The sequence below is a fragment of the Rana temporaria genome, chromosome 3, assembly GCF_905171775.1.
Source record: "Rana temporaria chromosome 3, aRanTem1.1, whole genome shotgun sequence".
NCBI lineage: Eukaryota > Metazoa > Chordata > Amphibia > Anura > Ranidae > Rana > Rana temporaria.
Genome location: NC_053491.1, coordinates 418,387,734 through 418,413,107, shown reverse-complemented (window position 1 = coordinate 418,413,107; position 25,374 = coordinate 418,387,734). Strand labels below are relative to the sequence as shown.

At 43.6% G+C, this 25,374-nt stretch overlaps 1 protein-coding gene across 2 annotated transcripts; it reads left to right on the top strand.

Moving 5' to 3' along the window:
- Positions 1 to 23,839, top strand: LOC120933116 (nucleoplasmin-like). Of its 2 annotated transcripts, XM_040346120.1 has the most exons (7): positions 1 to 228; positions 7,951 to 8,033; positions 10,762 to 10,875; positions 11,579 to 11,617; positions 12,262 to 12,355; positions 13,191 to 13,233; positions 23,468 to 23,839. In XM_040346120.1, the coding sequence occupies exons 1-7, from the start codon at positions 156 to 158 to the stop codon at positions 23,517 to 23,519; spliced, it is 498 nt and encodes a 165-aa protein (XP_040202054.1). In that variant the 5' UTR covers positions 1 to 155; the 3' UTR covers positions 23,520 to 23,839. The 2 variants fall into 2 exon arrangements, with proteins under 2 accessions (XP_040202054.1, XP_040202055.1); XM_040346121.1 differs by lacking the exon at positions 11,579 to 11,617 and having other exon boundaries at positions 8 to 228.
- Positions 23,840 to 25,374: the final 1,535 nt, after the last annotated feature.

The following is a 25,374-nucleotide window of genomic DNA, read 5'->3' as shown; positions in this document are numbered from 1 at the left end:
CAGGTGACCCAGGGAGTCTGTGATTGTCAGCCCTGAGATATCTTATGTGGGTGTCTTTAAAAGTACTGAAGAAACAAACTTTATTGACAATGAGCAGACTTGTATGCATGCAGATTAATGTTTAATTAACGAGATCTTTATAGTTGTAAATTAGAATGTCTAGTGACCAGTCTTCCAGCCTATCCAGTATCCACTCAGACACTGCCAGACAAGGATGTAAAATATGGGGTAAGTTATTTTATTTATCTGCATGTTACAACTTCATGGGGGTGGGGGGTATTTATCAAGGAAATCACTTGGGAGACCTGCCAGAACAAATGATTGCCTATATGGATTAAATTTGATACCTATATTTTAAACGGCAAGGTAATTTAGGCCCCATTGGCACCTGTGAATCTTGAATGTAATGCGTTTATATATATATATATTTTTTTTTTAATATATATATATATATATATATATATGTGTATAAAAAAAATGTTTTTATTATTATTTAGGTACTTATATAGCGCTGTCAATTTACGCAGCGCTTTACATATACAATGTACATTCACATCAGTCCCTACCCTCAAGGAGCTTACAATCTAAGGTCCCTAACTCACATTTATATACTAGGGACAATTTTAGGCAGAAGCCAATTAACCTGCCAGCATGTCTTTGGAAAATATATATATATATATATATATATATATATATATATATCTATCTATCCTGCTTGTTGCATCTTGAATGCACTTTCATGAAAATACACATTATGGTTATATACCTGAAATGCAAACATAAATCTGTATGATCAAATAATGTTGGACTTTAAAAAGTCACCAACAAAAGACAAACACATTTGTATAAAAGAGAATGTTTGTTTGTTTTTATTTTTTAATATCAAACATGTTAAACTTGGTATAAAAATTTAAAAGACAGTTTCAAATTATTTTAATATACATGTTTGTAATAAAATTTTCTCTTACAAGAGACAATTTTTTTTTTTTGTCCATCATTATTTGACCATACTAACAATTTTTGTTGGAATTGTTAGTGTTTTTTGGATGTTACTTTTTGTAAGCTATCCTTTCCAATACAGTGGAACCTCGGATTGCGAGTAAAACCTAGTAGGATTCAAGCCAAAGCGGTGTGCAGTACTGCGTTTGGCCTGAGGTGGGGGGGTGCCGGAGCCGAGCTGAGCTGTTCAGAAATACTCGGAAAACCTTGGAAATACTCTGTTTCTGAGGTTTTCCGCATTCAGCCGAGCTGTCCTCTGGCCTTTCCTGGTGTTACCAAGGCTCTGCGGCACCCCCCCTACCTTTGGCCACATGCAGTATTGCATGCCACTGAAGTCAATGCGGAACAAATTATTTTCGTACCTACAGGTAAGGTTATAATAAAGCTTACTCATAGCTCCCAACTGTACCTGATTTCGAGCAATGTCCCTCTGTCCCTCATAGCTCCTCATTTGTCCCTCATTCTGGTCTGCTCTATATAGTTGTAGATAAAATCCACCATTTATCTTTCAAAAAGTGTTTTCCAGAGCTAAACATTTCATCCAATTTCTAAATCGCTACATTTGTAAATTTCACAAGCCAATATAACGGGCATAGTCGTGGTAAAAAAAAAAGCACTTGTGGGTATAACCAATCAAGTTCTTTTGTACAATTCTCCTTTAAGGGGGCGTGTCCTATGCCTGCATACTTTTTGTTATACCCTCTGTGTTGTGAGAGACACAAGACTCTGGGCTGGAACAATGGATGTTTATTCAGTACAGGCCGTACACTGCAACATGCATCTCAGGACAATACATATCTCTGCTTTCTACATGTGCTCTCTCTAAGATGGCTACTATGCCCCTTGACCCTTGTCATCACTGCTGGGTGGAGCCAGCCTTAAAGTGCCAGTACATGTGGAACTCTTCAGGTATAACACCCTCAATCCCATCTCAGAAAGTTGGGAGGTATGGCTTACCTGTAGGTACAATGAAAATCTCCTAAATGTGCATTGTTTAGCATATATTCACAAGTTATGCAGATGCTTACATCACCGGTGCACTGCATGAAGGGCACACTGAATGTGCTGTCAATTCTGAGAGCTGTTGTGTGGGAGTGACAGCATTACGGCTCGGCCATTTAAATGGCTGGAGAATGTAAAAAAGGAAGACCAGGTGAGGAGGAAAGCCTTGTTAGCAGTGATGGCCTGCTGCTGGAGGTATCCCTTTTAGCCCTGATTCACATTGGTACGATTTGACATGTCAAATCTGCGGCAATGGCACCGTCCTAATCAATGCGACGCCGCATCTGCGGCGCTGCACCAATTTCAAAAAGTTGTTTCTGTACTTTTTTTTTGGGGGGGGATTTCAGGCACAGTATGAACCTGGGCCCACAGCTCTGGTGAATACTAGCACATTATGCCAGTAACTTGCAGAGGGTGTGTGGTGTGTGTGTGTGTGTGTGTGTGTGTTTTTTTTTTTTTTAACTTTACTATTGTTTTAAAGTATCCTACAGTTCTAAGTTTGGTTAACAAGCTGCTAGCTGGCTTCACTGAATGCCTAAGCTAATAAAAGCCTATCAACTTGTTTAATGCAGAACGCCAGGAAACTTTCATTGGTTGGCTTGGAGTAAGGCTCGAGTCCCATCTATGCATGTTGCTTTTGAGTGTTTCTGCTGTGTTTTACGCATTTTTATTTTTGACTGCAATTTTATTTTATTTTTTTATATTGTTGGGCAGATTTAAGAATAAAAAATGCAAATTGTGGTAAAAACACACTACATTTTTTTTCTGCAGCTTCTCTGTTGAAGTCTATTGAACCAAAAACGCAAAACCCCTTTTTTGGGTTTAAAAATGTCCCTGACACTTTCCAATAACGCAAAGGTACAAAAATGCATTCGTTAACGTGTTCCAAAGGAACCCGTGTTAACCACTTCAGCCCCTAAAAATTTTACCACTTCCTTACTAGAGCTCTTTTTACAATTTGGCACTGCGTCGCATTAACTGAAAATTGCGCAGTCATGCAATGCTGTACCCAAACAAAATTTGCATCCTTTTTTTTTTTTTTTTCCCACAAATGGAGCTTTCTTTTGGTGGTATTTGATCACCTCTGCGGTTTTTATATTTTTGCGCTATAAACAAAAAAGAGCGAACACTTACGGACCGCCTGCCGTAAGAATACTTTGGGCTGTTTGAAGACGAATATCGTTGTTATGGTAGCAGCTAGCTACCATAACCCTGGTTTCCTCCTCTTCTTCAGTGGGCGGTCTCTGTGGCGCATTTGCAGCAAGATCACTCTGCCGATTACCGGGGTGGAGGCAATAGCATCTGTCCCCTTGCTGTTTAGGGAGATGAGGGAGGGGAGGATGGCCCCCATCCGTCTCCATATCACTGCAGGGTGGAAGCAACGTCAAAACTTCACTTCCGCCCACGGCTCTTAACCATACCAGGCCACATGGCGGCATGCCCTCAACATGGGGGGGGTGCTTTGGGGCAGGGGGATCCCGCCCCCCCCCCTATGAGTATGGGGTACCCCTACTCATTCACCTGGAAAAAAGTGTCAAAGACACGTAGTGCGTTTTATGTGTGTGTGTGTGTGTGTGTGTGGTTTTTATTCATTTATTATTATAAAGCAGCTCCAGAGGTCTCTTTCAACTTATCCCCTCTCCGGCTCTTCTCCGGTCCTTCTCCCTCTGTCTTCTGCCGGGTCGCCTCTGCTCTTTTTTGCTTGCTCTTGCTCAGTCTTCTCTGTTCTTCTTCTCTTCTTCCAATGTTGACACGACGCTGTCTCCCGCGCTAATGCCTGGTGCGCCACTACTTGTATAGGGCAGGGTCACCGTGTGACGTCATCCAGAGGTCCGACCCCTTATGGCGTGATGGCATGATGGGTGGTGACATCATAAGGGGCAGGCCTTGGTGACTCCGCCCCATGCCAATATAAGTAGTGCCACACCGGACATTAAAGCGGGAGAGAGCGTTGCGTCAACATCGGAAGAAGACAACAGAGAAGAGCGGACAAAAGAGCAGAAGATGGCGGAGGAGACCTGGCAGAAGACACTGGACAGAGGGAGAAGAACCAGAGAGCAGAGCAGAGAAGAGCCGGAGAGGGAAGAAGAGCCAGAGAAGGAACCCGAAGTGACACCTGGTGCTGCCTAATAAATTCTTTTTAAAACCTGTGTAGTGTGTTTGTTTTATTTTTGACCATTTTTTCCCCCAGGTGAATGGGTAGGGGTACAATGTACCCCATACTCATCCACATAGGGTGTGGGGCCGTAATCTAGGGTTCCCCTTATTAAAGGGGCTCCCAGATTCCGATAACAGCCCCCCCCCCCGCCCGCAGACCCCGAAATCAACGGCCAGGGATGTCAGGAACAGGCCCTTATCAACATGGACAAGGGCACCCCCCTTGGGCATGCGGCCTGGTACGGTTCAGGAGGGGGGTCGCTCGGCCGTCCCCCACCCCCTTTCCTGGCCACCCGGTCTGCATGCTTGGATAAGGGTCTGGTATGGACTTTGGGGGGACCCCCCACGCTGTTTTTTTCAGCGTAGGGGGTTCCCCTAAAATCTTTGCCACACTGAGGGGGCCTGGTATGCTCTTAGAGGGGGAACCCATGGCGTATAAAAAATCTGTTGTGGAGTTCCCCCTTAAGATCATCAAAGCACAAGTGGCATGCCAAAGTCGGATCAGGCAAGACGGCGATCCGACTTCAATGATATTCAATGGGCTGAAGTAGAATCAAGTCGGACCAAAGTAGTGCAGGAAGCATTTTCAAAGCGGACTAGTTTAAGACGGCCCCCAAAGGGAAACATTGCTTTTTCGCACGTCATGCGACATGAGCTCCCAATGTCGAAGTGTTTGTCGTACCAGTGTGAACCTAGCCTAACTGAACAAGCTGAAGTTAGAAGCTGATTGGTTACCACGCACAGCTGTACCAGATTTTGCACTCTCCAGCTTTAGTAAATCAGCCCCAAGGTGTTCTTTGATTGGATGATGTGACATCATGTGCCCCTCTTCGCCACCTTATTTAATCAAGTGTTCTCTGAATGGCGGCAGTACCGAGTGAGTGCCCCACTGTGCAGAGGGGAAGCTGCTGGAGCAGGACACGGGAGATCTCAACTATCACTTTATGTAGCGCAGACTACCATAGTGATTTTCAGTAGCCCTCTAGACCTCAGATATGGATATTTTTGATATTGCTTACTAGAATATATTTTTATTTCAGAGAGTATATTAAAATCCGTAGAATTCAGCACAGATCAATCACACAAATGTAAAGTAAAACTGTCCATGTATTGCAATTGTTGAAATCTACTTTAGGTTTACCAGCTACTGTATAGTAGAATAGCTTACTAAACAATCCAACTAATTTATATGCATTCTGCTAGACCCTGACACTGCATAGCTGTTCATAGACCATACAACCAGACTGTAATGTGTGTGACCAATACTCTTAGCTTACCTAGCAAATTAGTTGTAGCACTGGTCTTTGATGTCTGGATAAAATTCTTCTGTACATCCCAATCTTTCCATCTGTCTCAGCATTCGGTAATCATTTCAAGTGTTGTTTCAATTAAAATCTTTCACATAGCATCTGGGACGGTTAATATTAGGCAATCTTCTTGGACTCTAATTTTGCATCCACAAGCCATCAAGTGATTTTTGACTCATTTACAGGGATGCAAAACCCACAAATCCATCTGATTCTGATAAGGTCTCTATTTCCCTACAGTCCTTAAACTTCTGGAACACAGCTACCTAGAACAGTCTGTATTAAATTAGACCTAAATCTCCCAAGTCTCTGCTACAGCTACACAAAGAAAATTTAAAGGAACCCAGTGCTAAGAAAAATGAGAAGTCTGTGACCTTCCGAAAAGACTAGTTGCTTGGCACTCATGGCAAAGTTTTTGACATCAACACTTCTAAGTCCCTGACCAGGAACATGCAACCAACTAGAACGTGTCCTGAGTTACACAAATCTGTATATATACTATATTGTCAAAAGTATTGGGACACATGGCTTTACACGCACATGAACTTTAATGGTGTCTTGGTCCGTAGGGTTGAATATTTAGTTGGCCCACCCTTTACATCTGTGAGGTCAATGCACATGGGAATACAGGATAAGGTCCTCCTCAGAAGGGATGCCTCTTGTATTACTCATGTAGTCCATAGAACCCAAATGAAGTCTTGCCATTGTTCTGCTAGAATGTCATAAACCCTAAAGAAGAAGAATTTGCCTTCTTGCCTATATGTAGAAGTCTCGTAGTATTCTCAATGTATCAGAGTACAAACATTTCATTTTGTTCAGCCCTACCAAAGCTAGAGATACATTAAAAACATCCATCACCCGTTGGTTTTACATGGCACTCATCTGGCATAGGTTTTGGCTGGTGTCCTGGAGATTATAGCATGCTCTAGAAGAGCAGTGTTTGCATCTTGGGTTGAGAGACCAATGCCTCTGCAGGCTGGCTGCTGACAGAACACTAAAGGGTATAGATCTGCCTGCTTGTTTTAGGGAACCCATTAGGGGACACCCTATTAGGTACTGACATTCTAATTGGTGGCTTTGAGTAGCAGATGTTTTGTTAGCTTTGTACAGCAAGTCAATAGCATAGAACAATCTGTGTTGCCACCTTGATTGATAAATGTGTAGGACAAACCTGCTTGGACACTTCTGGGTGTCCTTTTCTCATGCATGGTTTACTGCTACCAGTTAAGATAGTTTTGCATACAATGACCCACTATATTGGGGAATATTTAATCTCTGGACTGCCTTCCCTCTCGCCCATATGAATCTAGACTGCCCTCCCTCTCGCCTGTAGCTTGGAGTCAGAAGACTAATGGCGATGGATAATTAAGCTAGGGCTCTAGCATTATCGGAGAAAGGAGGGAACACTGCTTGTATACCCAGTGCATGAATGTAAAGGAGTATGGCCTCAGCCCCTGCTGCTCCAGCCACGCCCTCTGACATGTTTCGCCCGTTTACCAGGGCTTGGTCACAGAGGTTAGAGTGTCGCTACAAGTCATACCTGGAATACCAGGGATCTTGCATTACTGCAGAATATATTGGGCTAGCAACAGATGAGAAACATTTCTGCCAGAGAGTAACATGGGAGACATCTGTTCATACTTTGTATTTTTTTTTTTTTTTTTTATATACTAGCTGAATACCCGGCGTTGCCCGGTCTTCCTATCTTAACCTTTTGGGGAGGAAAATCATAGTAATATAAATATACCCATCTTTTATATAAGGGTGTAGGTAAGGGTTAATTTAACTGTCATATATTTTTATTTGGCATATAAGTAATATGTGTACCAGGTATTATTGAAATATCTCCAGGCGTACAGAAGTTATGTGGGAACATACATTTCCCATTGATTTGCATGGGACTTTAAACAAAAACCCCGACCCTCACAAATGGGGGTAGTTAATGGGATAAATTAACTATCCTATAGTTTAAGTGGACATATAAGTAACATGTGACCAAGTGTTATCGAAATATGTACAGCCGTTTGGAAGTTATGAAGTAACATGTATTTCCCATAGAGTTGAATGGGACTTTAAAGAAAAACCCCGACCATGGCAAATGGGGGTGGGTAAGGGTTAAACCACCTATCCTATGTTTGTTGCTGACATATAAGTAACATGTGTGCCAAGTTTCATGTTAATCTCTTTAGCCGTTTGGACGTGATGCTGAAACATACATACATACATACACACACACGTTGAGTTTTATATATATAGATGTGCCTTTTTTTTTTTATTTCCATGCGAAAGATGACGCTGCTTGTGTTTCTACTATTTTTTTAAAGAATGCCCAACATTCTATATGAGCTCTATTTTATTATATCGTGACCTGCTTCCAAACTGTTCAACAGCAAATAATTTCAACTTTTTAACTGTAATTTTGAAGTTTGTCCTGTCAAAAAATAGGACACGTATAACATGTAACTGACTAGATCTAAATTTTCAGGCGGTGAACTGAGTGCATCAAGAAAGACATGCAAGTTTGAGTCTGAAGAAGACAACATGATACACTTACTAAGCCTGTGGACGGTAATCTGATCTTGTTCTAACCCTTTTAAATTGTATTAAGTTTGTTTATTGCAAACAAGGGTCCTTCCCAGGGGTCAAGTCCTGGGGAAAAAAGTGTGGGAACTCCCACCCAAAATCCACTCCCCCCACCAACAAAAAATGATACGCTCATATGCATAATTACTAAACCGCATGTTTTTTTTCTAATTCTTTCTAAATCCCGCGATAACTCGCGGCAGACCTCCGCAATGTCTCTTGGCAACAATCCCAGGAGACATTGCGGGATCGAGGAAGTGACGGAATACCCGCACACTACCCGATGAATCCATATACAGGAAGCGGCCAGTAACAAAGGATTACTAAGGTTCGCCTGCCCCTGACAGTGACTCGAGCTGGACATCGCCGCTTAGTGAAGGATTGGCTCGGCTACTCTAGTCCTGCAAAGGGAACTGAGTTCCTGCTGTGAAAAAAGTGCAGGAACTCCGTTCCCACGGGTTCCCGCAGGACTTGAGCCCTGGTCCTTCCCAAAATTTCTATATACCAAGAGGGCCTCAAAATGGTGACATTTGAGTGAGTGCTATAATTACATTTTATAGGTATTGTGTGTTCTAAAAGAATAGACACATTATAGTGGGCTGTAACCTTGCATGTATGGGTGCTTTGGGTCAACTAAAGGCTAGTAAGAACTCATATGTACTATTTATTACACCGTTGGTACATCTAAGCCGAGAAACCACAAAATTATTTCAAGTATATCTAAATGTAATATATTGTAGTTCATTGGTCTTCATGTGTGATGGCTGGCTTTTTATTTTTTATTTTCTTTACTCCCACCAATTATTCCTGCCCCTAAATGGCTATGCTAGCTCTCCAGCTGCATTTATTGAGGGAGCATGGTTGCCACCCAGGCTGCATGTAGGCAGGTACAGTCTACTTTCTTCACTGCAGGTGGTGCTATCCTCAGCAGCACTAAAGTTGTGGAGGAAGTCGGGAGGAACATGGTTCCTCTATAGTTTCACCATCAGAAGTTGAGTCCTCCACTCTCCCTTACATCACAGTGCACCCCCCTTACCTTATGCTGCTGGGAAGAAGCTGGATGCATTGCTTGAAAGCAGAAAGTAAGGGTCTGGAGTAGGACCAGAGGGCTGGAGCTCTCCTGTAGCTGCAGAAGAGGTGCAAGGGCCACACGAAATGGCCTGGAGGGCCGGATTCGGCCCGCGGGCCTTATGTTTGAGACCTGTGCTCTAGAGGCAGAAAGGGGGAGGCAGGCTTTAAACTGTCAAAGTACTGAAATGTCATCGTTGACAGCTTTGCTCTCCTTCCCCCAGTGACAGTCCAACAGACACATGTGTTTCCATATCTAAATAATGCAGAAGTCCAAAGTTGATTTCTATAATAGTCTCCAAAATTTCCACTCGGTCCCAGGAATTGATGCAAGTGGTTAAGGTACACAAAGATCAGCCATGTTTTTTTTTGTTTTTTTTTTTTCATTTGGGGCTGGTTCACACCACATGCATTCCAGTGCATTTTTAATTTGCATCAACAATGCTTGCAGTGTTTTCCATGTATTTCACACCAGTGCATTGCGTTCCAGTGTAGACCGCAAGAGTAAAACATGCATTTTTTTTTTTCCCCCTGTGATGCTTCTGGAATGTGGCAAAATGCATTGGAATGTCCAGACAGCCCGGAGCTAGGACCACAGGGAATCTGTGCAGGGCCCACATGACTAAGGGAACAGGGGAACAAGAAAATTAATGATTGGCTCTCCAGGGGCAGGGGGGGGGGCGGAGAGAGGAGTTGATAAAAGGTAGTCCCTGCCCCACCCGGCAAGCACAGCGCGGAGAAAAGTTCCCACCCACCCTCCCCTAATTTCTTTTTTTCTTTTCGTTTATGTTTTGCCAAGGTATGTTTGTCTTGTGGCGTTGTGTGTGCTTTTGTCATCCATAGGTGAAAACAGTTGTCGTGGCAGCGTGGTTTTGGTCTCTGCGGGTGAAGGAAGAGCCGGTTTAAAGATGTGTTTTAGACCTGTCGGTGACAGTGGATATGATGGGCCCAGCTAACGGAGGTTAACTGGGGGAATGAATATGGAGCACTGCGGTCGGGAGGGTCTTTGAGCCAGCATCAGCTTGAGGCCAGTCAGAAGGGCACGAGAGACCGCAGTGCTATAGAGAAGTTATTTATATGTATATAGAGGTGTGTGTGTGTATATATGTATGTGTGTGTGTGTGTGTGTGTATATATAATATATATATATATATATATATATACAGAGTGGTTATATTTAGAGGCCTTTTGCCTGCGGAGACCAACAGCAGTTTAGTTAGTGTGACAGGTTGTTTATTTTAAGAAAATGTTAAATAATTATTTACCTTTAATAAAAGCAGGCTGCTACGGCCTATTTTTTTCCCAACAAGAATGGTGTGGTCTCCAATTAATGGAAAGAAGGTTGGGTGGTTTAAAGGTAATTTTGGTTGGTTTAATTTGGGACATCTGTTATACTATAGTCATGAACTGAGATGGAGAGGGGGGGTTGAATGCACATGCAGAAACGCATGTGCAGATCTCCATGATGACCAATATCCTCTTTTAAAATGGTACTCAATCTGGGCATATTAACATGTCGGATAAGACCTTTATTGGCTCCAGCACCAGTCTCTTAGCACCATGTAATGCCACTCGCACCCAAAAGTAGCTATACAGCATAGAATAAGGCAAGAGGACATGTTGTTATATTTTATGTATTCAGTAGATTTGCCTTGGGGGTACAACGAAGGAGGAAATGCATGTTATTGCAGTGGAGGGCGAACAAACCCAAGGAAAACAAATTGTCATTGCTTCTCTACAGCCTTCACTGCAGCCAATGGTAACTCTATGAACGTTAATTAGAGATCTGAATGTAATACAGAAACCAATGGTAAAGAATTTAAGAGAAGAGATGGGAATGTAACAAATGGCCGTGTAGAAAGGAGTTGATACTAGGCCATTGCTCCTGGTGGAATCTACAGCCTGTTTTCATTATACAGATCACAATGGTGTGTTGTGTGGGTTTTTTTTTTTTTTTTTAAGATATTTGATTACAATTTAAAGGTTGGTGTATGAGTAGGAATGGTAACTCCCATGTCCACTAGTAGTGACATGGACTGTCAGGTAGAAGGATGAGGTTATGTGGACATGTTGTATAAGGGGTTACTGGTGGGTTTACTGGAGAAAAATCTATATTGGTTGCAGAAAATGAGGTGTAGTGTCATTGTACACATGTTGGGAAGGGACAAACATTAGGGGGTCTTATTGTCCAAAAAAAAAAAAAAAAATCTCTAGTATCATAATGTGTAGAGGGGGGTAAATGGAATGCAAAAGTGTTAGCTGTGTTGGGGTAAAGAGATGTGAAGGCTTGATGCAGGGGTAATGGGTATGCATCAGGTGATTAGAAGATAATGACCTGGGAGTATTTTGGGGTGTGGAGGAACATAGTAGACCTATTGAAGCGAAAAATGTTGCTTTTTGGACACATGATTATAATGTGTGATATTAAATGTAGAGGCATAATGTATTTTTTTATTTTGTAGTGGGGTGGGAAGCTTGAAGATGTGATGGGTATATGTCAGGTATGTATAAAGTAATGAAAGAGTAGTTAAATTACTACAAGGTGGAGGTTATTGGTGGATGGCATGCTGAAGACATATAGGAATAAAGCCTCGTACACACGATCGCATTTTCCACGGACAAAGCCTCAGACTTTTGTCTGAAGGGCATTTGCCAGAAATGTGTACATGGTTTTTCAGCTCTTTAGCACCACCCTTTGGGCACCTTCTGCTAATGTTGTGTTTGGAGAGCATTGCTTCCGAGCATGCGTGTTTGTACTTTGGACTTGTGTACACACGATCGTAAAATCCAACAACAGACCGTTGTCCACGGACATTTTTAAAGCCTGCCATGCAACATTTCTTCACGTAAAATCCGACAACATTTGTCCGATGAAGAGTACAAAAGGTTGGTTTTTCCGACGACCGGCTATCAACACACAATTCCCGTTGGAAAATCTGATGGTGTGTACCAGGCTTTACACAGGGTATTTTGTTTGTAAGTGGTGGATGTCATTATCTGGCATGCCCAAATGCCACTAGATCTTTTGGATGAGGTACCTCTGCATTTCAAGGCACTTGCAGATACTCACACCATCAGAAGTGATAAAGTATGTGTTTGTAAGGAACTGTTGTAAAAAATATAATAATTTTTGCTGTATTTGCAGGTTAATGTACATGATATAGAAATCACTCCTCCTGTTACATTCATTCTAATGTCTGGAAGTGGACCGGTGTACATATCAGGACAGGATATATTAGGTCAGTGTGACTTATGGACTTTCATGACTTTAACTACTGCAAATATTAGGGTTATTTACAAAGGTGTGAACTTCTGCCTATGCATTCTCTATTTGCAGGGGTTTCTAATGAAATGTAAAGATGTCCTTGAAAGCCTCTGTTTTGTAGATATCAAAGTATTCTAATGCTGCGTACACACGATCGAAAATTCCGACAACAAATGTTCGATGTGAGCTTTTTGTCGGAAATTCCGACAGTGTGTAGGCTCCATCCGACATTTGCTGTCAGAATTTCCGTCCAACAAAAATTTGAGAGCTGGTTCTCAAATTTTCCAACAACAAAAAAGTTCTTGTCATAAATTGCGATCGTCTGTATGCAATTCCGACACACGCACAGTGGCGTCACTAGGGTTGGTGTCACCTGGTGCTGTAAAATATGGTGTCACCCCTCCCCCCAATAAAAAATGTCAAATATTTTTTTACCCTCTTGTTTGCTCTCTGTTCTCCTTTCTTCCTCTTTTCTCTCTCTCCCTATCCATCTTTCTTGTTCGTTCTATCCCTTCTTCTTTCTCTCCATTTTTCTTTGTCCCCTCCCCCCACCTCTTTCTCCAGAACCGGAATTCACATCTCAGGAGCCTATAGGCCGAGTATCAGCTTACCTGTACTGGTAAGCTGATACACTGACTGTGTGCAGGAGACCTGCATAGCAATAGCAATCTCCTCATCGCTGGTGCAGTGCTCCTTCCTTTTTTTTTTTTGGCTCATAATAATAATAATGCACTTTTTGCAGGTAAAAAAAAATGCTTTTATTTTTTGACATTGCTTTAAAAGTGAGTTTTTGCTTGTTTGTGTTTTAGTGGACGACCAGTTGGACAATTTAGCACCGGAAGAAGACCCAAGGTAAAATGTATATAAAAAAAATTATAGCGATCTTGTTTGCTTCCCAATGTACCTTGTCTGGCTATTGTGACCCCAGAAGAGCTATGCAGCACTTCCTTACCACGGGTACATAAAGGACCCTAGAAAATTAAACTCGAGGGAAAGAGGGTTGGGGCACAGAATGCTCCCAAAAAAAATGCATCTCCAGGTGTCTTGCATTGGTCAATATAGACCTTTTACATCAAGATCGGCAAACCATACCCTTCAGACTGATAAGCAAAATCAAACGACGCATATCTTTTTGTAAGTAGCACTATTTAGCAAGCTACTTTCCCAGATGCTCCAGCAGGGTAGAAAAAACTCTGACCCAGGTCTTTCTTCTAACAAAGGCCCTTCTAAGGGTGGTGGACCTATGAGGCACTAACCTCCAACACTGCAACACCTCCGACATGAAAAATTTACCCTAGGCTTGGGGGGAAAACCCAACAAAAGAACTAACCATCTGAGCTCATCCTGACTACAGCCTACAGCACTAAACCTGAGACTAGGGATACACCAGTTTATGGCAGAGTTCCTATAGTTTGTTAATATAGCTAGGGTATTGGCACTTGGAAAACTGCAAGGCTAACCCTCTAAATGGTGTAGGGTGTTTGTTTTGTTTTTAGGTACAAGTTTTTCATTTGTACCTAAATGACCATACAACATAGTCCGAGGCATGGTTGATTAAAAGGAGGATCAACAAGTGTAGGATAACATCCTGATCCGCTCCTATTCCAGCCACTCCCTACACCCCATGTGGGATCAAACTGTGCCAGAGGTGACCAGGAAGTTCGACCCGTTGCATACAAATAATTCAGAGTATTATTGTGAATGTGAGCAGTCATTCTAGTGAAACTTTAATGATTTTATAACCTTGGACTAAATATGATTAAACAGTAGAAACTCAACTGGTGTGTAATATATAAGGGAGAGAATGAGAGGTTAATTCTTTAGGTCATCAAGGTTACGTTTATCGGTCCAAAAAAAAAAAAATGTATCCAAAAATAAGAGCTTTTTACCTGAAGAGGCTTATGGGTATACTGAATGCAAGAAGAGACAGGGGATTGAAGGAAAGAAGAGAAAAGACAAATCATAAGGGAGGGTAGATGTATAGGAGAGGTAAGAGGAAAGGGAGAAGACTTCACAGAGAGCTAGAAGCAGGGTCTAGATGTGACACAGGATGGGCCTGTGACAGGAAGCCATGACTCCAAAGTTAAAGAGACGCTCTGATATGTTGGGCCCAGGGATCCCAGATACTTTTGAATCTCTCCAAAGTGTCTAAGATAGTATTGGAGATTTTTTTTCCAGGGACATTATCCAAGAGATTTTATCTTTGGTTAGACGGTATGAGACTGATGGCGATTTCCAAGCACGTGTGATTGTCAGTTTGGTTAACCGCTATCCCAGTGGTCTTGAGGATGAGGTTGAAAAATTTGTTCCAGAACCCCCTGATTCTAGGGCATTACCCCAAGGTGTGAAGGAGTGTGCATGAAATGACCACAGAATCTGAAGCAGAGGAGGGAGGACTGAGGATAATATTTAGCTAGGCGAGTGGGAACCAGGTACCAGCGGGACATTACCTTGAGGTTGGCTTCTATCAAGGAATTGTTGGGGATCCCTTTAAATGAACAGGCAAAGAGTGCCATGAGCCAAGTCCCAATCTATTGCAATGTCACGTTTCCAGCTCAACACATAGGTCGCTTTTTCTCCGAAGGCTCAGCTAGGGCTGAGCCCATCAGGGAGATAATGAAAGATGTGAGTCAACGGGTGCCTGATGTAATGGAGTTTAATTTGTAAAGTGCGTCACATAAAGCTATTGGGAGACAATATAGAGGATAGAATTGGGGGGTGGCTTCTGGGGGGACTTCAGAACAAGCAATCTAAGGTGTAATTTGGAATCGCTTGTCATTCCATTCCTACCCAGTCGGGTTTTGGGCCCCTAGAATATATGATAGATATTTGTTTTGGTTGTGCTGACTGGTAGACCAACCAGAGGTTAGGTAGACCTAAGCCTCCTTTTCTTTCTTGGTCTAAAGAGGACTGTTTTAGAGAGGCGGTACCCAGTTTTTCCCCAGATAAAACAAATAATTGTTTACTGAAGCTTGTTGATATGTAGTTTGGTGATAGGGTATCGGAAGAGGTGAAGAATTCTCAGCAATAGGGTCATCTTAATCGCATTCACCCTACCTAACCAGGACAGCTTGTACAGTGAACATTGAGCCAGGTCTTCCGCTAATTTTTTGAACATGGGTGGGTAATTGTTTGTATAGTTGGTGGTAAGGTGAATACCCAAAAATGGTATGGATGTATTTCTCCAGGAAAGGGAAAGTGGCTTTTTAACCTGTCTACACGTCAAGGGCTATTGAGTTAGTAATTTTGACTTGCAGACTGGAAACGCAACCAAAATTGTTTAATAGTATATTAGGGGTTGAGCAGAGAGGGGATGTTATGAAAAGTACATTGTCTGCAAATGCACATTTATGGTTCAATTGACCACATTGGACTCTGTGAATGTCTTGATGGCGTCTAATCACTATTTCTAGGGTTTCTATGGAAATTGCGAACAGGAAGTGGGAAAGGGGGCAACCCTGCCTTGTTCCTTTTTGTAATGGGGAACTGGTCAGAGTAGTGTCCGTGGAGTCTGACTTGAGTCTTGGTGCGAGTAGAGGGCCTCCGGGATTTTAATGAAGCTAGGGCCAAAGCCCCATCTCTCTAGTGTATAGGTATGGCCAGGTGACAGTGTCGAATGCCTTTTTGAAGGTCAATGGAAAGGAAGATGGCCCTCCTGAGTGGGTCCTCCATCCCATCCCATCCTAAATTCATAAGGGATATAATATCTACTGCTCTCCTATCTGGTCCGGACCCTGTCTCCCCGGGATAAAACCCACTTGGTCCTTGTGAACATATGACCCTGTGAAGGATGCTAATCTGTTTGATTTTTTTTTTCATTATTTTTAAGTCCTTAATTAAAGCTGTCAGTCTATAATTGCTTACTTTGATTGGGTCTTTGCCCGGTTTGGGGATCACAGAAATATAGGCTAATTTAGCAGCAAAGTCTAAAAAAGAACATTTGCTGAGGGAATTAAAGAATCTGACTTCATGGACTTAATTTTCCCAGATAGGGGAGTCTAATAAAGAGCGATGTGGATCTGAGAGTTTAGGATGGGTAATATCTTCTAAGAAGGTATGGAGCTTATGGGGTGTATTTGGGCTTTTCTCTGTATAAAGGTTAGAGTAGAACGACTGGAAAGTTTCTAGGATCTGTTTAGGGTTCTGAGTCAGGAAACCGGCCAAAGATTTAATTTTGGGGAGGGAATAGGGTCTATGTTTAGGGGAAATTTTAGCCGCCAAATGCAAACCGATTTTGTCAGCTTGGAGGTAGAACCAGCCACTCACCCATCTTTTATTTTCTGCGCTGGAGGTGAGGGCCAAATTTAAGGCTATATTAGCAAATTCCAGTTCAGCCAGAGTGTCTGGCGTGAGTTTGCATTTGTGGGTCTTACTAAGATTTGAAATCTTTCTCTAGGTTTGCTACCTCCATCTGCCTTTCGCGCTTCAGACGAGAGGCTAGCTGGATAAGCTTTCCCCTCATTAGCGCTTTATGTGCACCCCCCCCCATTCGGAACCTAGGGAGATGTCGGCTGTATCATTGATCATTCTTTTTCTAACATGATACAGTGTACAGGGTTGAACAATATGGTTGCCCTAAGCCCCATTGGGGGTTAAGGATTCTGCATTTTTTTCTAGGGTGACTATAGAGTGATCTGGCCACGGTACTGCTTGAATCGAAGAATGGGATACCATGTGAATCTCTGAGGTGAGGACAAAGATGTAGTCTATCTAGCATACGTGCTAACTGCGGGCTGAGAAGTGTGTGTAATCTTTTGTGAGGGATTTAATTATCTTCATGTGTCTATCAGGCCTAGGGAATGTAAGAGTCGGGCGATGCAGAGGCTTTGTTTGGCTGGTCTTTTAGGTGAGGGATGCCTTGTCCTCATTTGTCTGAGGCCCCGTACACACGACAGAGGAACTCGACGTGCTTGGCACGTCGAGTTCCTCGTCGAGTTTTGGGATGAAGCCGCCGAGGAGCTCGGCGGGCCGCCTTCTCCCATAGAACAACGCGGACAATGAGAAAATAGAGAACATGTTCTCTATTTTCTCGTCGAGTTCCTCGGCGGCTCCATCGAGCCAAAACTGTACAGACGACAGAGTTTCTCGGCAGAATCCGGGTTTTGACCGAGTTTCTCGGTGAATTCTGCCGAGAAACTCTGTCGTGTGTACGAGGCCTAAGAGGTGGTCAAAAGTGATGGCGTCGCCCTACCTTCGAAATGAGGGGATATGGAGGTGAGCAATCCGGGGGGGCGGGGGGGGGGGAAGGGTGCTTGGCTTTGATTCGGGGCATAATAGGAAATGTGTACAGAACACCACTGATGTGGCCCTTGACTAGAATGTATCGGCCCTCCCTATCCCTAATGATTTAGGAGTGATTAAATGGGGTCCATTTTCGAAAGTACAGCTACCCCCCTCTTTTCTTAGTATCTGCATTGGCCAGATACAAGGTGGGGTAATTGCAATGTAGGAAGGAGGGGGTGTAGCTTTTTGGGAAGTGGGTTTCTTGGAGTAGAATTATGTCAATACCCTTAGAGTGGTAACTATGAAAGGCCTTGCGCCTCTTGACCTGTGAATTTAGGCCCTGGGTATTATGGGAAGAAACCCTGAAATTCACCTGTGGGGGAGTGGAGTCAGCCGTGGATACTAAAAGGGGAGTGCAAGTATATATGCAGGGTGGGTCTACACCCACCTAATTCTCTGCTCTACGCGCTGACTCCTATGAGAGTAAACTACACTTTCAGAGGATCTGATCATCCGGGTAAATAAAGGCAGACTTGGGTCTCATCTTGGAGCGATGGAGTCACGGTGCCTCTTTGATTGCCGTTTTGTTCCACAGCGGGGTCGGGGCTGCTTGGAGGAGGCATCATGGATGAGTGTGGATGATGTGCTGTTTGTTGGGGTGGCAGTTCCGGAGAAATAAACTGGAGCTGAAGGCGCACGCGTTCACCCTCTTGGAAGCTTGTGAATCCATACGAATTTGTCCTTGTACTGGAACTGTAGACGGAAACGAAAGAGACCATCTGTATTTTTTTTTTTTTTTTTTAAAGTGTATTTTGTGCGTGTACTAGAGAGAGGAGCTGGACTGCAGGAGTTGGGAGTAGGCAGGCCTCCCCCAGAGGCAATCTGCCACCTTTCTCCATGCCCCGGGTGGCAATGGCGGGTGTGTGAGGGGGTCCTCCCACACAGCCCGCCCTACCTGCTCCGCTTTGAAGCCCAACGGGGCAGAGGGACTCCCTATAAGGGAGTGAGAGGATAAGCCCGCTCAACCAGCCCCATTAGTCCTTCGCCTCTCTTTAGAGACCGCGTGGTCAATGTGCGTGTGTTAACCCAATTTAGAGTGCGTGTGTAGGTGTGGTGGTTTTTGTGGGAGGGGGGTGGGCGTACTAAGCACAGGCTTACCTTGCATAGCACACCCACCGGGAGCCAGGGTGAGACCACCAAACTCAATTCACATGAAGCCGAGACCGGGATCCGAACCTCTAGCTGCAGAGGTGAATGGCTTGTCAGCGCAGTGCCAATCGCGTTGAGCCACCGCAGCTCCACCATCTGTATTTTACTGATTTCTGAGCTAATATTTTCAGGAGAGGTTTGAGGGATCTCTGCTTCTGGATTGTGGCTGGGGAAATGTCAGCAAATATTTGGATTTAATTTCCCTGTATTGATCGGTTGTCAAGGGTACGAGATTTTCTCTTAATGTCCTCTTTTACCACGTAGTAGTGGGATTTAACCACAATGTCCCTCGGAAACCTGTCCTGGCGAGGGGTTGCAGTGCTCTGTCCAGTTCAAATCTGTGACTTGGGATATCCGGTATGATATCTTTTAACATTTTAACCATTCCCTGAATGTCCGTAACTGATTTGGGGATACCTCTAATGCGAAAATTGTATTGTCTGTTCATGTTCTCTAAATCGTATAATTTAGAGAGTGCAGGTTCAAGTTGGTCTTGCAGCGTTTGAATGCATGTTGTTGAGTTCTGGTTAGTGCATGTGGCCGTATTAATCACTGCCTGTTCTATGACATCCATAAAGGCTCCAAGGCTCTGTAGGTCTATCTTAATAGATGTGATCTGTATGGCATTCTGAGCTAGTCCTGCAGCCAGCAATTCTGAAAAGCTATTCAAGAGATGGGTTATGTCAGGGAGATGGCCCTGAGGCAGGGGGAGGCCTGGGAGCCTGTATGGCTGAGGGAAGTGCTCAACAGAGGGGTATGGAGAACATCTGCCATTGTCCTGCTCTGGAGTGACTCTGTGGAGCCAAAGAGTTTACCCACAGGAGTAGCCATCTTGTTTTTGGCTGGTGTGCTGACGGTGGGTCTGCTATCCATTTCCAGATCATCGGTGCCTCCGCATGGAGGAGCCAAGGCTGCCATCTTGAGGGAGACAGGCATGGATAGGCCGAAACTGAGTTGACGACTGACCTCCTCCTTCTTGGGGGTGCTTTCCCGTCATACGGGGAGATGCTCTGGCTCATCCAGAGTTTGGGGAGTTTAGTCTCTGAGGGGGGGTTTGAAGCTGTTATAGCTGCAAAGGGTGGGTCAACTCAATATTGAACCCTACGGACTAAGACGCCATTAATGTAAAGACAGGCCTCCCAATACTTTTGGCAATGTATTTATTTATTTATTTTCCCCTCTGATTAATTGCTAGCCTATTTGTTCAACTGCCCCCCCCCCCCCTAATGCGCATTAATGCAGGAAAAAAATGCATTAATGTGCCCTATTGTCACATTGATTGGTAGGTTGTAGGTAATGAGAAGTAAGTGAACATGCACTGTTCTGCAATAGTGGGAAGATGCTATTTCCTGCGTAACACTTAGTACTGCACTTTATTTTTTTTTACTTATAATGGCATCAAATGCTCAACTACATATAGGTGCAACTACTACATCATGCACATGCCAGTTATTGTGGGGAGATACATTTTAAAAATAAAAAGGGTAAAGCATTTCAGTGGATACCTAAAGACAATTCCCCCCCCCCTTTTTTTTTCCGATAGAGTGGAGAGGAATTGGCACACCTGTCAGGTTTTCATTGCTGTCTGTGTTACCATCATGGAAATTCACCCACCTTCTTTGTCCTGTTTACCAAATTTTGGGTTGCCACCAGAACAGTATTAGAGGAGAAATCCTCCAATGACGGCACTAGTTCTGAAAAAAAAAAGTTTTCACTTTGCAATCTCCTCTTACTTGGGACCGGAAGAGAAATTTTCGCAATGGGACACAGATGGCAAAAAATTAACGGTTTACAACCCTCCCTTTCTTTATTGTCCTGCAAGCAGCATCTTTGGAGCAGCTTTTGTGCGCTTAAAAAAACGCTCCAAAAACGCCCCTCTCCATTTGAAATGAATTGCAAGCGCTGTAAAAATGCCTTGCCCTTTCACACTGAGGCACTGCAAAAATGCCCTAAAACGTTAGGGTGTAAGCGGTGCTTTACCAGCGTTTTTCGGGCACTGGCAGTGTGAAAGGGCTCTGAAAGCATTCATGCTTTCACATTGGGATTGCAGTTTCTTTCTTTCTTTTCTTTTTGTTTCTTTTTTTTTTTTCTTCTTCTTTCTTTTTTCCTTCTTTTTCCTTCTTTTTCCTCAGTGTTTACCAAAGATAAATGAATTCACGGAATGAATGATGGGGCCTTATATGACTTCATTAGACTGATTTATTTGACCCATACCCAGATGAGACTTGGTGATTTATGTTTCAGGGCTGTTTTGTTCTTCCCAGCTGGGCCCTGATCTCGGTTACGTAATGTTTACTTTTCATGTGTGTATTTGTCAAATGCGCCAATTTCCAGACTTCTCAGAGCACAGATCAAAAGAATATTAACACTATTACACTTTGTATGTTTATACAATTGGTCATTTTATTAATTATGCCTTAGCCACTTATGACCTCACACAGCTAATTGGGATAGCATTATGTACGTACAGGCATGGGAGCATAAAACTACATTTTCTGAAGCGGTTCATTTTATCAGAAGCAAGTAATCCTTTGGCTGGATTACTATAGATCTTTAAGGGTTGTCTTCAGAGGTCTATGATTGACCGGTGATGGGCATTGCAGTAACCGCCATCCTTGTTGAATTAGGCCATTAAACCGTGAATATCACTTTGTACCCTTGTCTGGGCCGTCTTAGTTTTGATTGGACCCTGGGCGAAAATTTTCAATTGCAACTTTGCTCTCCACCTGCTCTGAGACATGCAATAAATATCAGCTAGACTTAAAATCAGTTTACTGTATCAGATAAGGCAGTGATTGCGATTGGTTGCCAGAGGTTACAGCATATCATTACCACTTACTGACTGGTTGCTAGAGGTTACAACACACATTACAGCTCACTGATTAGTTGCTTGAGGTTACAGCACATGATTTCTTCTTGTTTGGTTGCTAAAGATTACTGTACAGTAATGCTTCTCACTGGTTGCTAGAGGGGCATGATATACATATGAATGCTGCCAGCCTCAGCTATTTGCATATGAATGTCGATGCTATTTACATATGAATGACGTTTATTTACATGTGAACACAGGGTCTGCGGGTGAGTCATCTCTACACAACAATAGGGCAGAGCTGGGCAGCATTAGTAGTAGCAGCACTTCACAATGAGATATCAGGACACGGCAAGGGAATTTAAACTCGCCTAGTTGGCAAGTATGAGGCAGCTGCTTTGGGCCACACAACAATGATGGGGCCCAGGGCAGCTGGCCCTTTTGCCTTGCCTTAAAGACGGCCCTGACCCTTGTCCTAAATTTTGTGAATCTCTTGAACTTTGTAATCGTTTTTTACCATGTTCTCAGCAGTGGCGGCTGGTCCTCCAATATTTATTTTTTTGGGAGGAGGGGCACAAAAAAACATCAATTGCAGCCTCACTGTGCCCCATCAAACGCAGCCACTGTTTCCTACTCGCCGTGGTTCGGTGGCAGGTCAGGCAGCGGGTGACGGCAGCAAGCCGGGGGACTTTGCAGCGGGTCCTGTGTCCTCCGTGTGTCTCATCCCCTCCTCCTGATTGGCTGAAATGGCAGGCGATACAATTGGACACCTACCTGACTGGTGGAGAAGGCGATTCAGTGTGATAAAAGCGAATATTCATAGGAGCTGCGGTGGCTCAACGCGATTGGCACTGCGCTGACAAGCCATTTACCTCTGCAGCTAGGGGTTCGGATCCCGGTCTCGTCTGCATGTGAATTGAGTTTGGTGGTCTCAGCCCGGCTCCTGGTGGGTGTGCTATGCGAGGTAAGCCTGCGCTTAGTACGCCCACCCCCCTCCCACAAAAAAACTTGCACGCACTCGAAATTGGGTTAACATGCACGCACTTTGACCACGCAGTCTCTAAAAAAGAGAGGCGAAGGACTAACGGGGCTGGTTGAGCGGGCTAGGTCCTCTCACTCCCTTGTAGGGAGTCCCTCTGCCCCGTTGGGCTTCAAAGCGGAGCAGGTAGGGCGGGTTGTGTGGGAGGACCCCCTCACACACCCGCCATTGCCACCCGGGGCATGGAGAAAGGTAGAAGATTGCCTCTGGGGGAGGCCTGCCTACTCCCAACTCCTCCAAGTCCGGCTCCTCTCTCGAGTACACGCACAAAATACACTTTAAAAAAAGCAAAAAAAAAAGCGAATATTCAGTGAGCATATCTGGGGACCATAAAAGGCCCAGTGTCGGGAGCACTCCCAAAATGACATGTGCAAATTGCAGAGGAAGGATAGAGTGGCCATGATCTGTACTAGGTGCTATAGATTGTGGTAGGTACATAGTATATGAAGATGGTAAAAAAAACAATGGTTTAAGTCTTTCAGGGACTCGTGGGTATAAGCCACCTGCTTTATTGACCTTATTTTTTTCTGTTCCTGTACCATAGTCATTTTGAGCCATTGTGGTTCCTTTTGAGGCTGCGGTGATGCTATCCCCTGACAAATGTGTGGATTTTACTTTTCTTTGCCTTCTCGTGTAAGGGGCCTACATCTCAGACCTAGTCTTTTCACTATCGAGATAGTAAAATCATCCTTCCCCCCCCCCCCCCCCCTTTATTTTTTTTGTTGTTGTTGTCATACTCTGAATATATTCTATTTTCTTAACATTTGGTTTACTGCTATCTCATTTATTATTTTTTTTTTTTTCAGCTTTGAAAACGCGATCCTGAAATGCAAGAACCTCATCTTTATGAGATCCTGAACAACTATCCTCTTGCCAACATAGCACTCTGCATGCTTTCAAAATTGTGATTGATTAGTAATAATGTGCCAGACCTTGCTCCTATAATACCTAGTTTATAAAGAAAATCTATTTGGCATAACTTCAGAAGTGACTTTCTGGCACATTTTGACATATGCTGTAGTATGGCTTGGCATGTATTCTAGTTTTCATGCTCTGCGGTATTTTACATGCATTACAGCAAGACAGGCTAAAACTTGCATTTGTTTAGTGCTATACATTAAGAAAATTAAAACCTTGTACATGGTAAAGTTTAAAATAAAGTTGGTGGTAGTACTGGATTGGATTTCTGGTTCATATAGTCAAATGAAGGAAAATCTGAACATTTCCTGGTAGAAGTTACTGTAATGAATACTGCCATATTAAATAAGCTTAAATCGGCCCTCAGTTTTGATGAGAATTATCAAATACAGCCAAATTATTTTCATGTGTACTGCCCGCTAGCTCTCAAAGGACTATTTATTATGGGAGAGGTTGGAGAACCTTCTCAATTTTTATTTTTTTTAACTTTGAGCACTATGGGCCAAATCCTCAAAGATCGTGCCTAACTTATCTTTTCCCATTTAAGTTACACTGACTTAAAATTTCTACCTAAGTGCCCGATCCACAAAGCACTTACCTAGAAATTTCAGGCCGTGTAACTTAAATGTCTCCGGCGCAAGGCGGTCCTCTTCTGCAGGGGGCGATGACAATTTAAATGAGGCGCGCTCCCGCGCCGGCTGTACTGCGCATGCTCGTGACGTCATTTTCCCGACGGGCAGCGCGCCAAATTACGTTACGCCGGGCTTTGTGGATTGCGACGGGACAATAAAGTTGCGCCGGGAAAAAAAAATTCAAAATTTAAAAAAAATTGCGGCGATCGGAAAAAAGGTCTGTTTTTACAAGGTGTTACTAGTTTACACTTTGTAAAACCAGAACTAATTTTACGCAGGCAAACGTAAACTTAAGCAGAAAACACAAAGCTGAAAAGCTTTGTGGATCTCTGTAAGGCCTCATTTGCATACACTAGGCGGCATTTCGACACGAAATGCCCCCAGCGGCGGATGCGGTACTGCATCCTAATATCCGACAGTGTAAGTCTCTTACAGATGTCGGATCTTCTGCCTATCTTTGGAAAACTGCTTCTGAGGATCAGTTCCAAAGATGGGCACAGGGATACGACGGCTGAACAGCAGTTCCGCCTGCGTATCCCTTTTGAGGATTTGGCCCTATGGTACAAGCAGCATGTCCTTCCACCTCCCCTATACAGTGACACATGAACCCAAGTATTTGTGACATGGGTAACAAAGGGTGTCTTGGCACAACCAGCCAACCTATAGTAGCTATGGCCACTTGTACATTGCTTTATAAATATAGATTTGCTCTATCAGGATCCATAAAGGCAACCTGTCAGGACTGTTTCCAAACAAAGTTGCGGTCTAATGCTGCACAGGCTTGTTGTGCCATCAAGCCACTACTACTTTTGGAGTAAAGGTGGTTAAAGTGTCAGGTGTGCTATATAACCACCCTTTAACTGTTTGGGTATTGAATAAACTAGGGCTGCGGAAATTAACGACTAATTCCTTGATTAATCGTTTAATTTTTTTGATCAATCAAAATTATTTTGACCGGTACTCACCTCTACGCCAGCTTCCTGGTCTTCAGGGAGTCTGTCCATAGGCAAGTCTGTGGCTTCGGCCTAGCTCCGGAGCGGCGTCCATCTTGGTACACCCGGCCACGGCCTAGTAGCGGCAAGCTGACGTCGTCATCACCCGTCTGCTTGTGTCATCTGCGGATGGTTCTGCCTGCTGTTTCTATTCTGGTAAGAGCAGACAAT

Bases quoted from the DNA above. Each gene is read 5' to 3' on its own strand.
- LOC120933116 (XM_040346120.1), top strand. From the start codon at position 156: ATGTCTAGTGACCAGTCTTCCAGCCTATCCAGTATCCACTCAGACACT. The intron at 12,356-13,190 runs GTCAGTGTGACT...TTTGTGTTTTAG, and splicing joins ATCAGGACAGGATATATTAG to TGGACGACCAGTTGGACAAT. The intron at 13,234-23,467 runs GTAAAATGTATA...TTTTTTTTTCAG, and splicing joins GCACCGGAAGAAGACCCAAG to CTTTGAAAACGCGATCCTGA.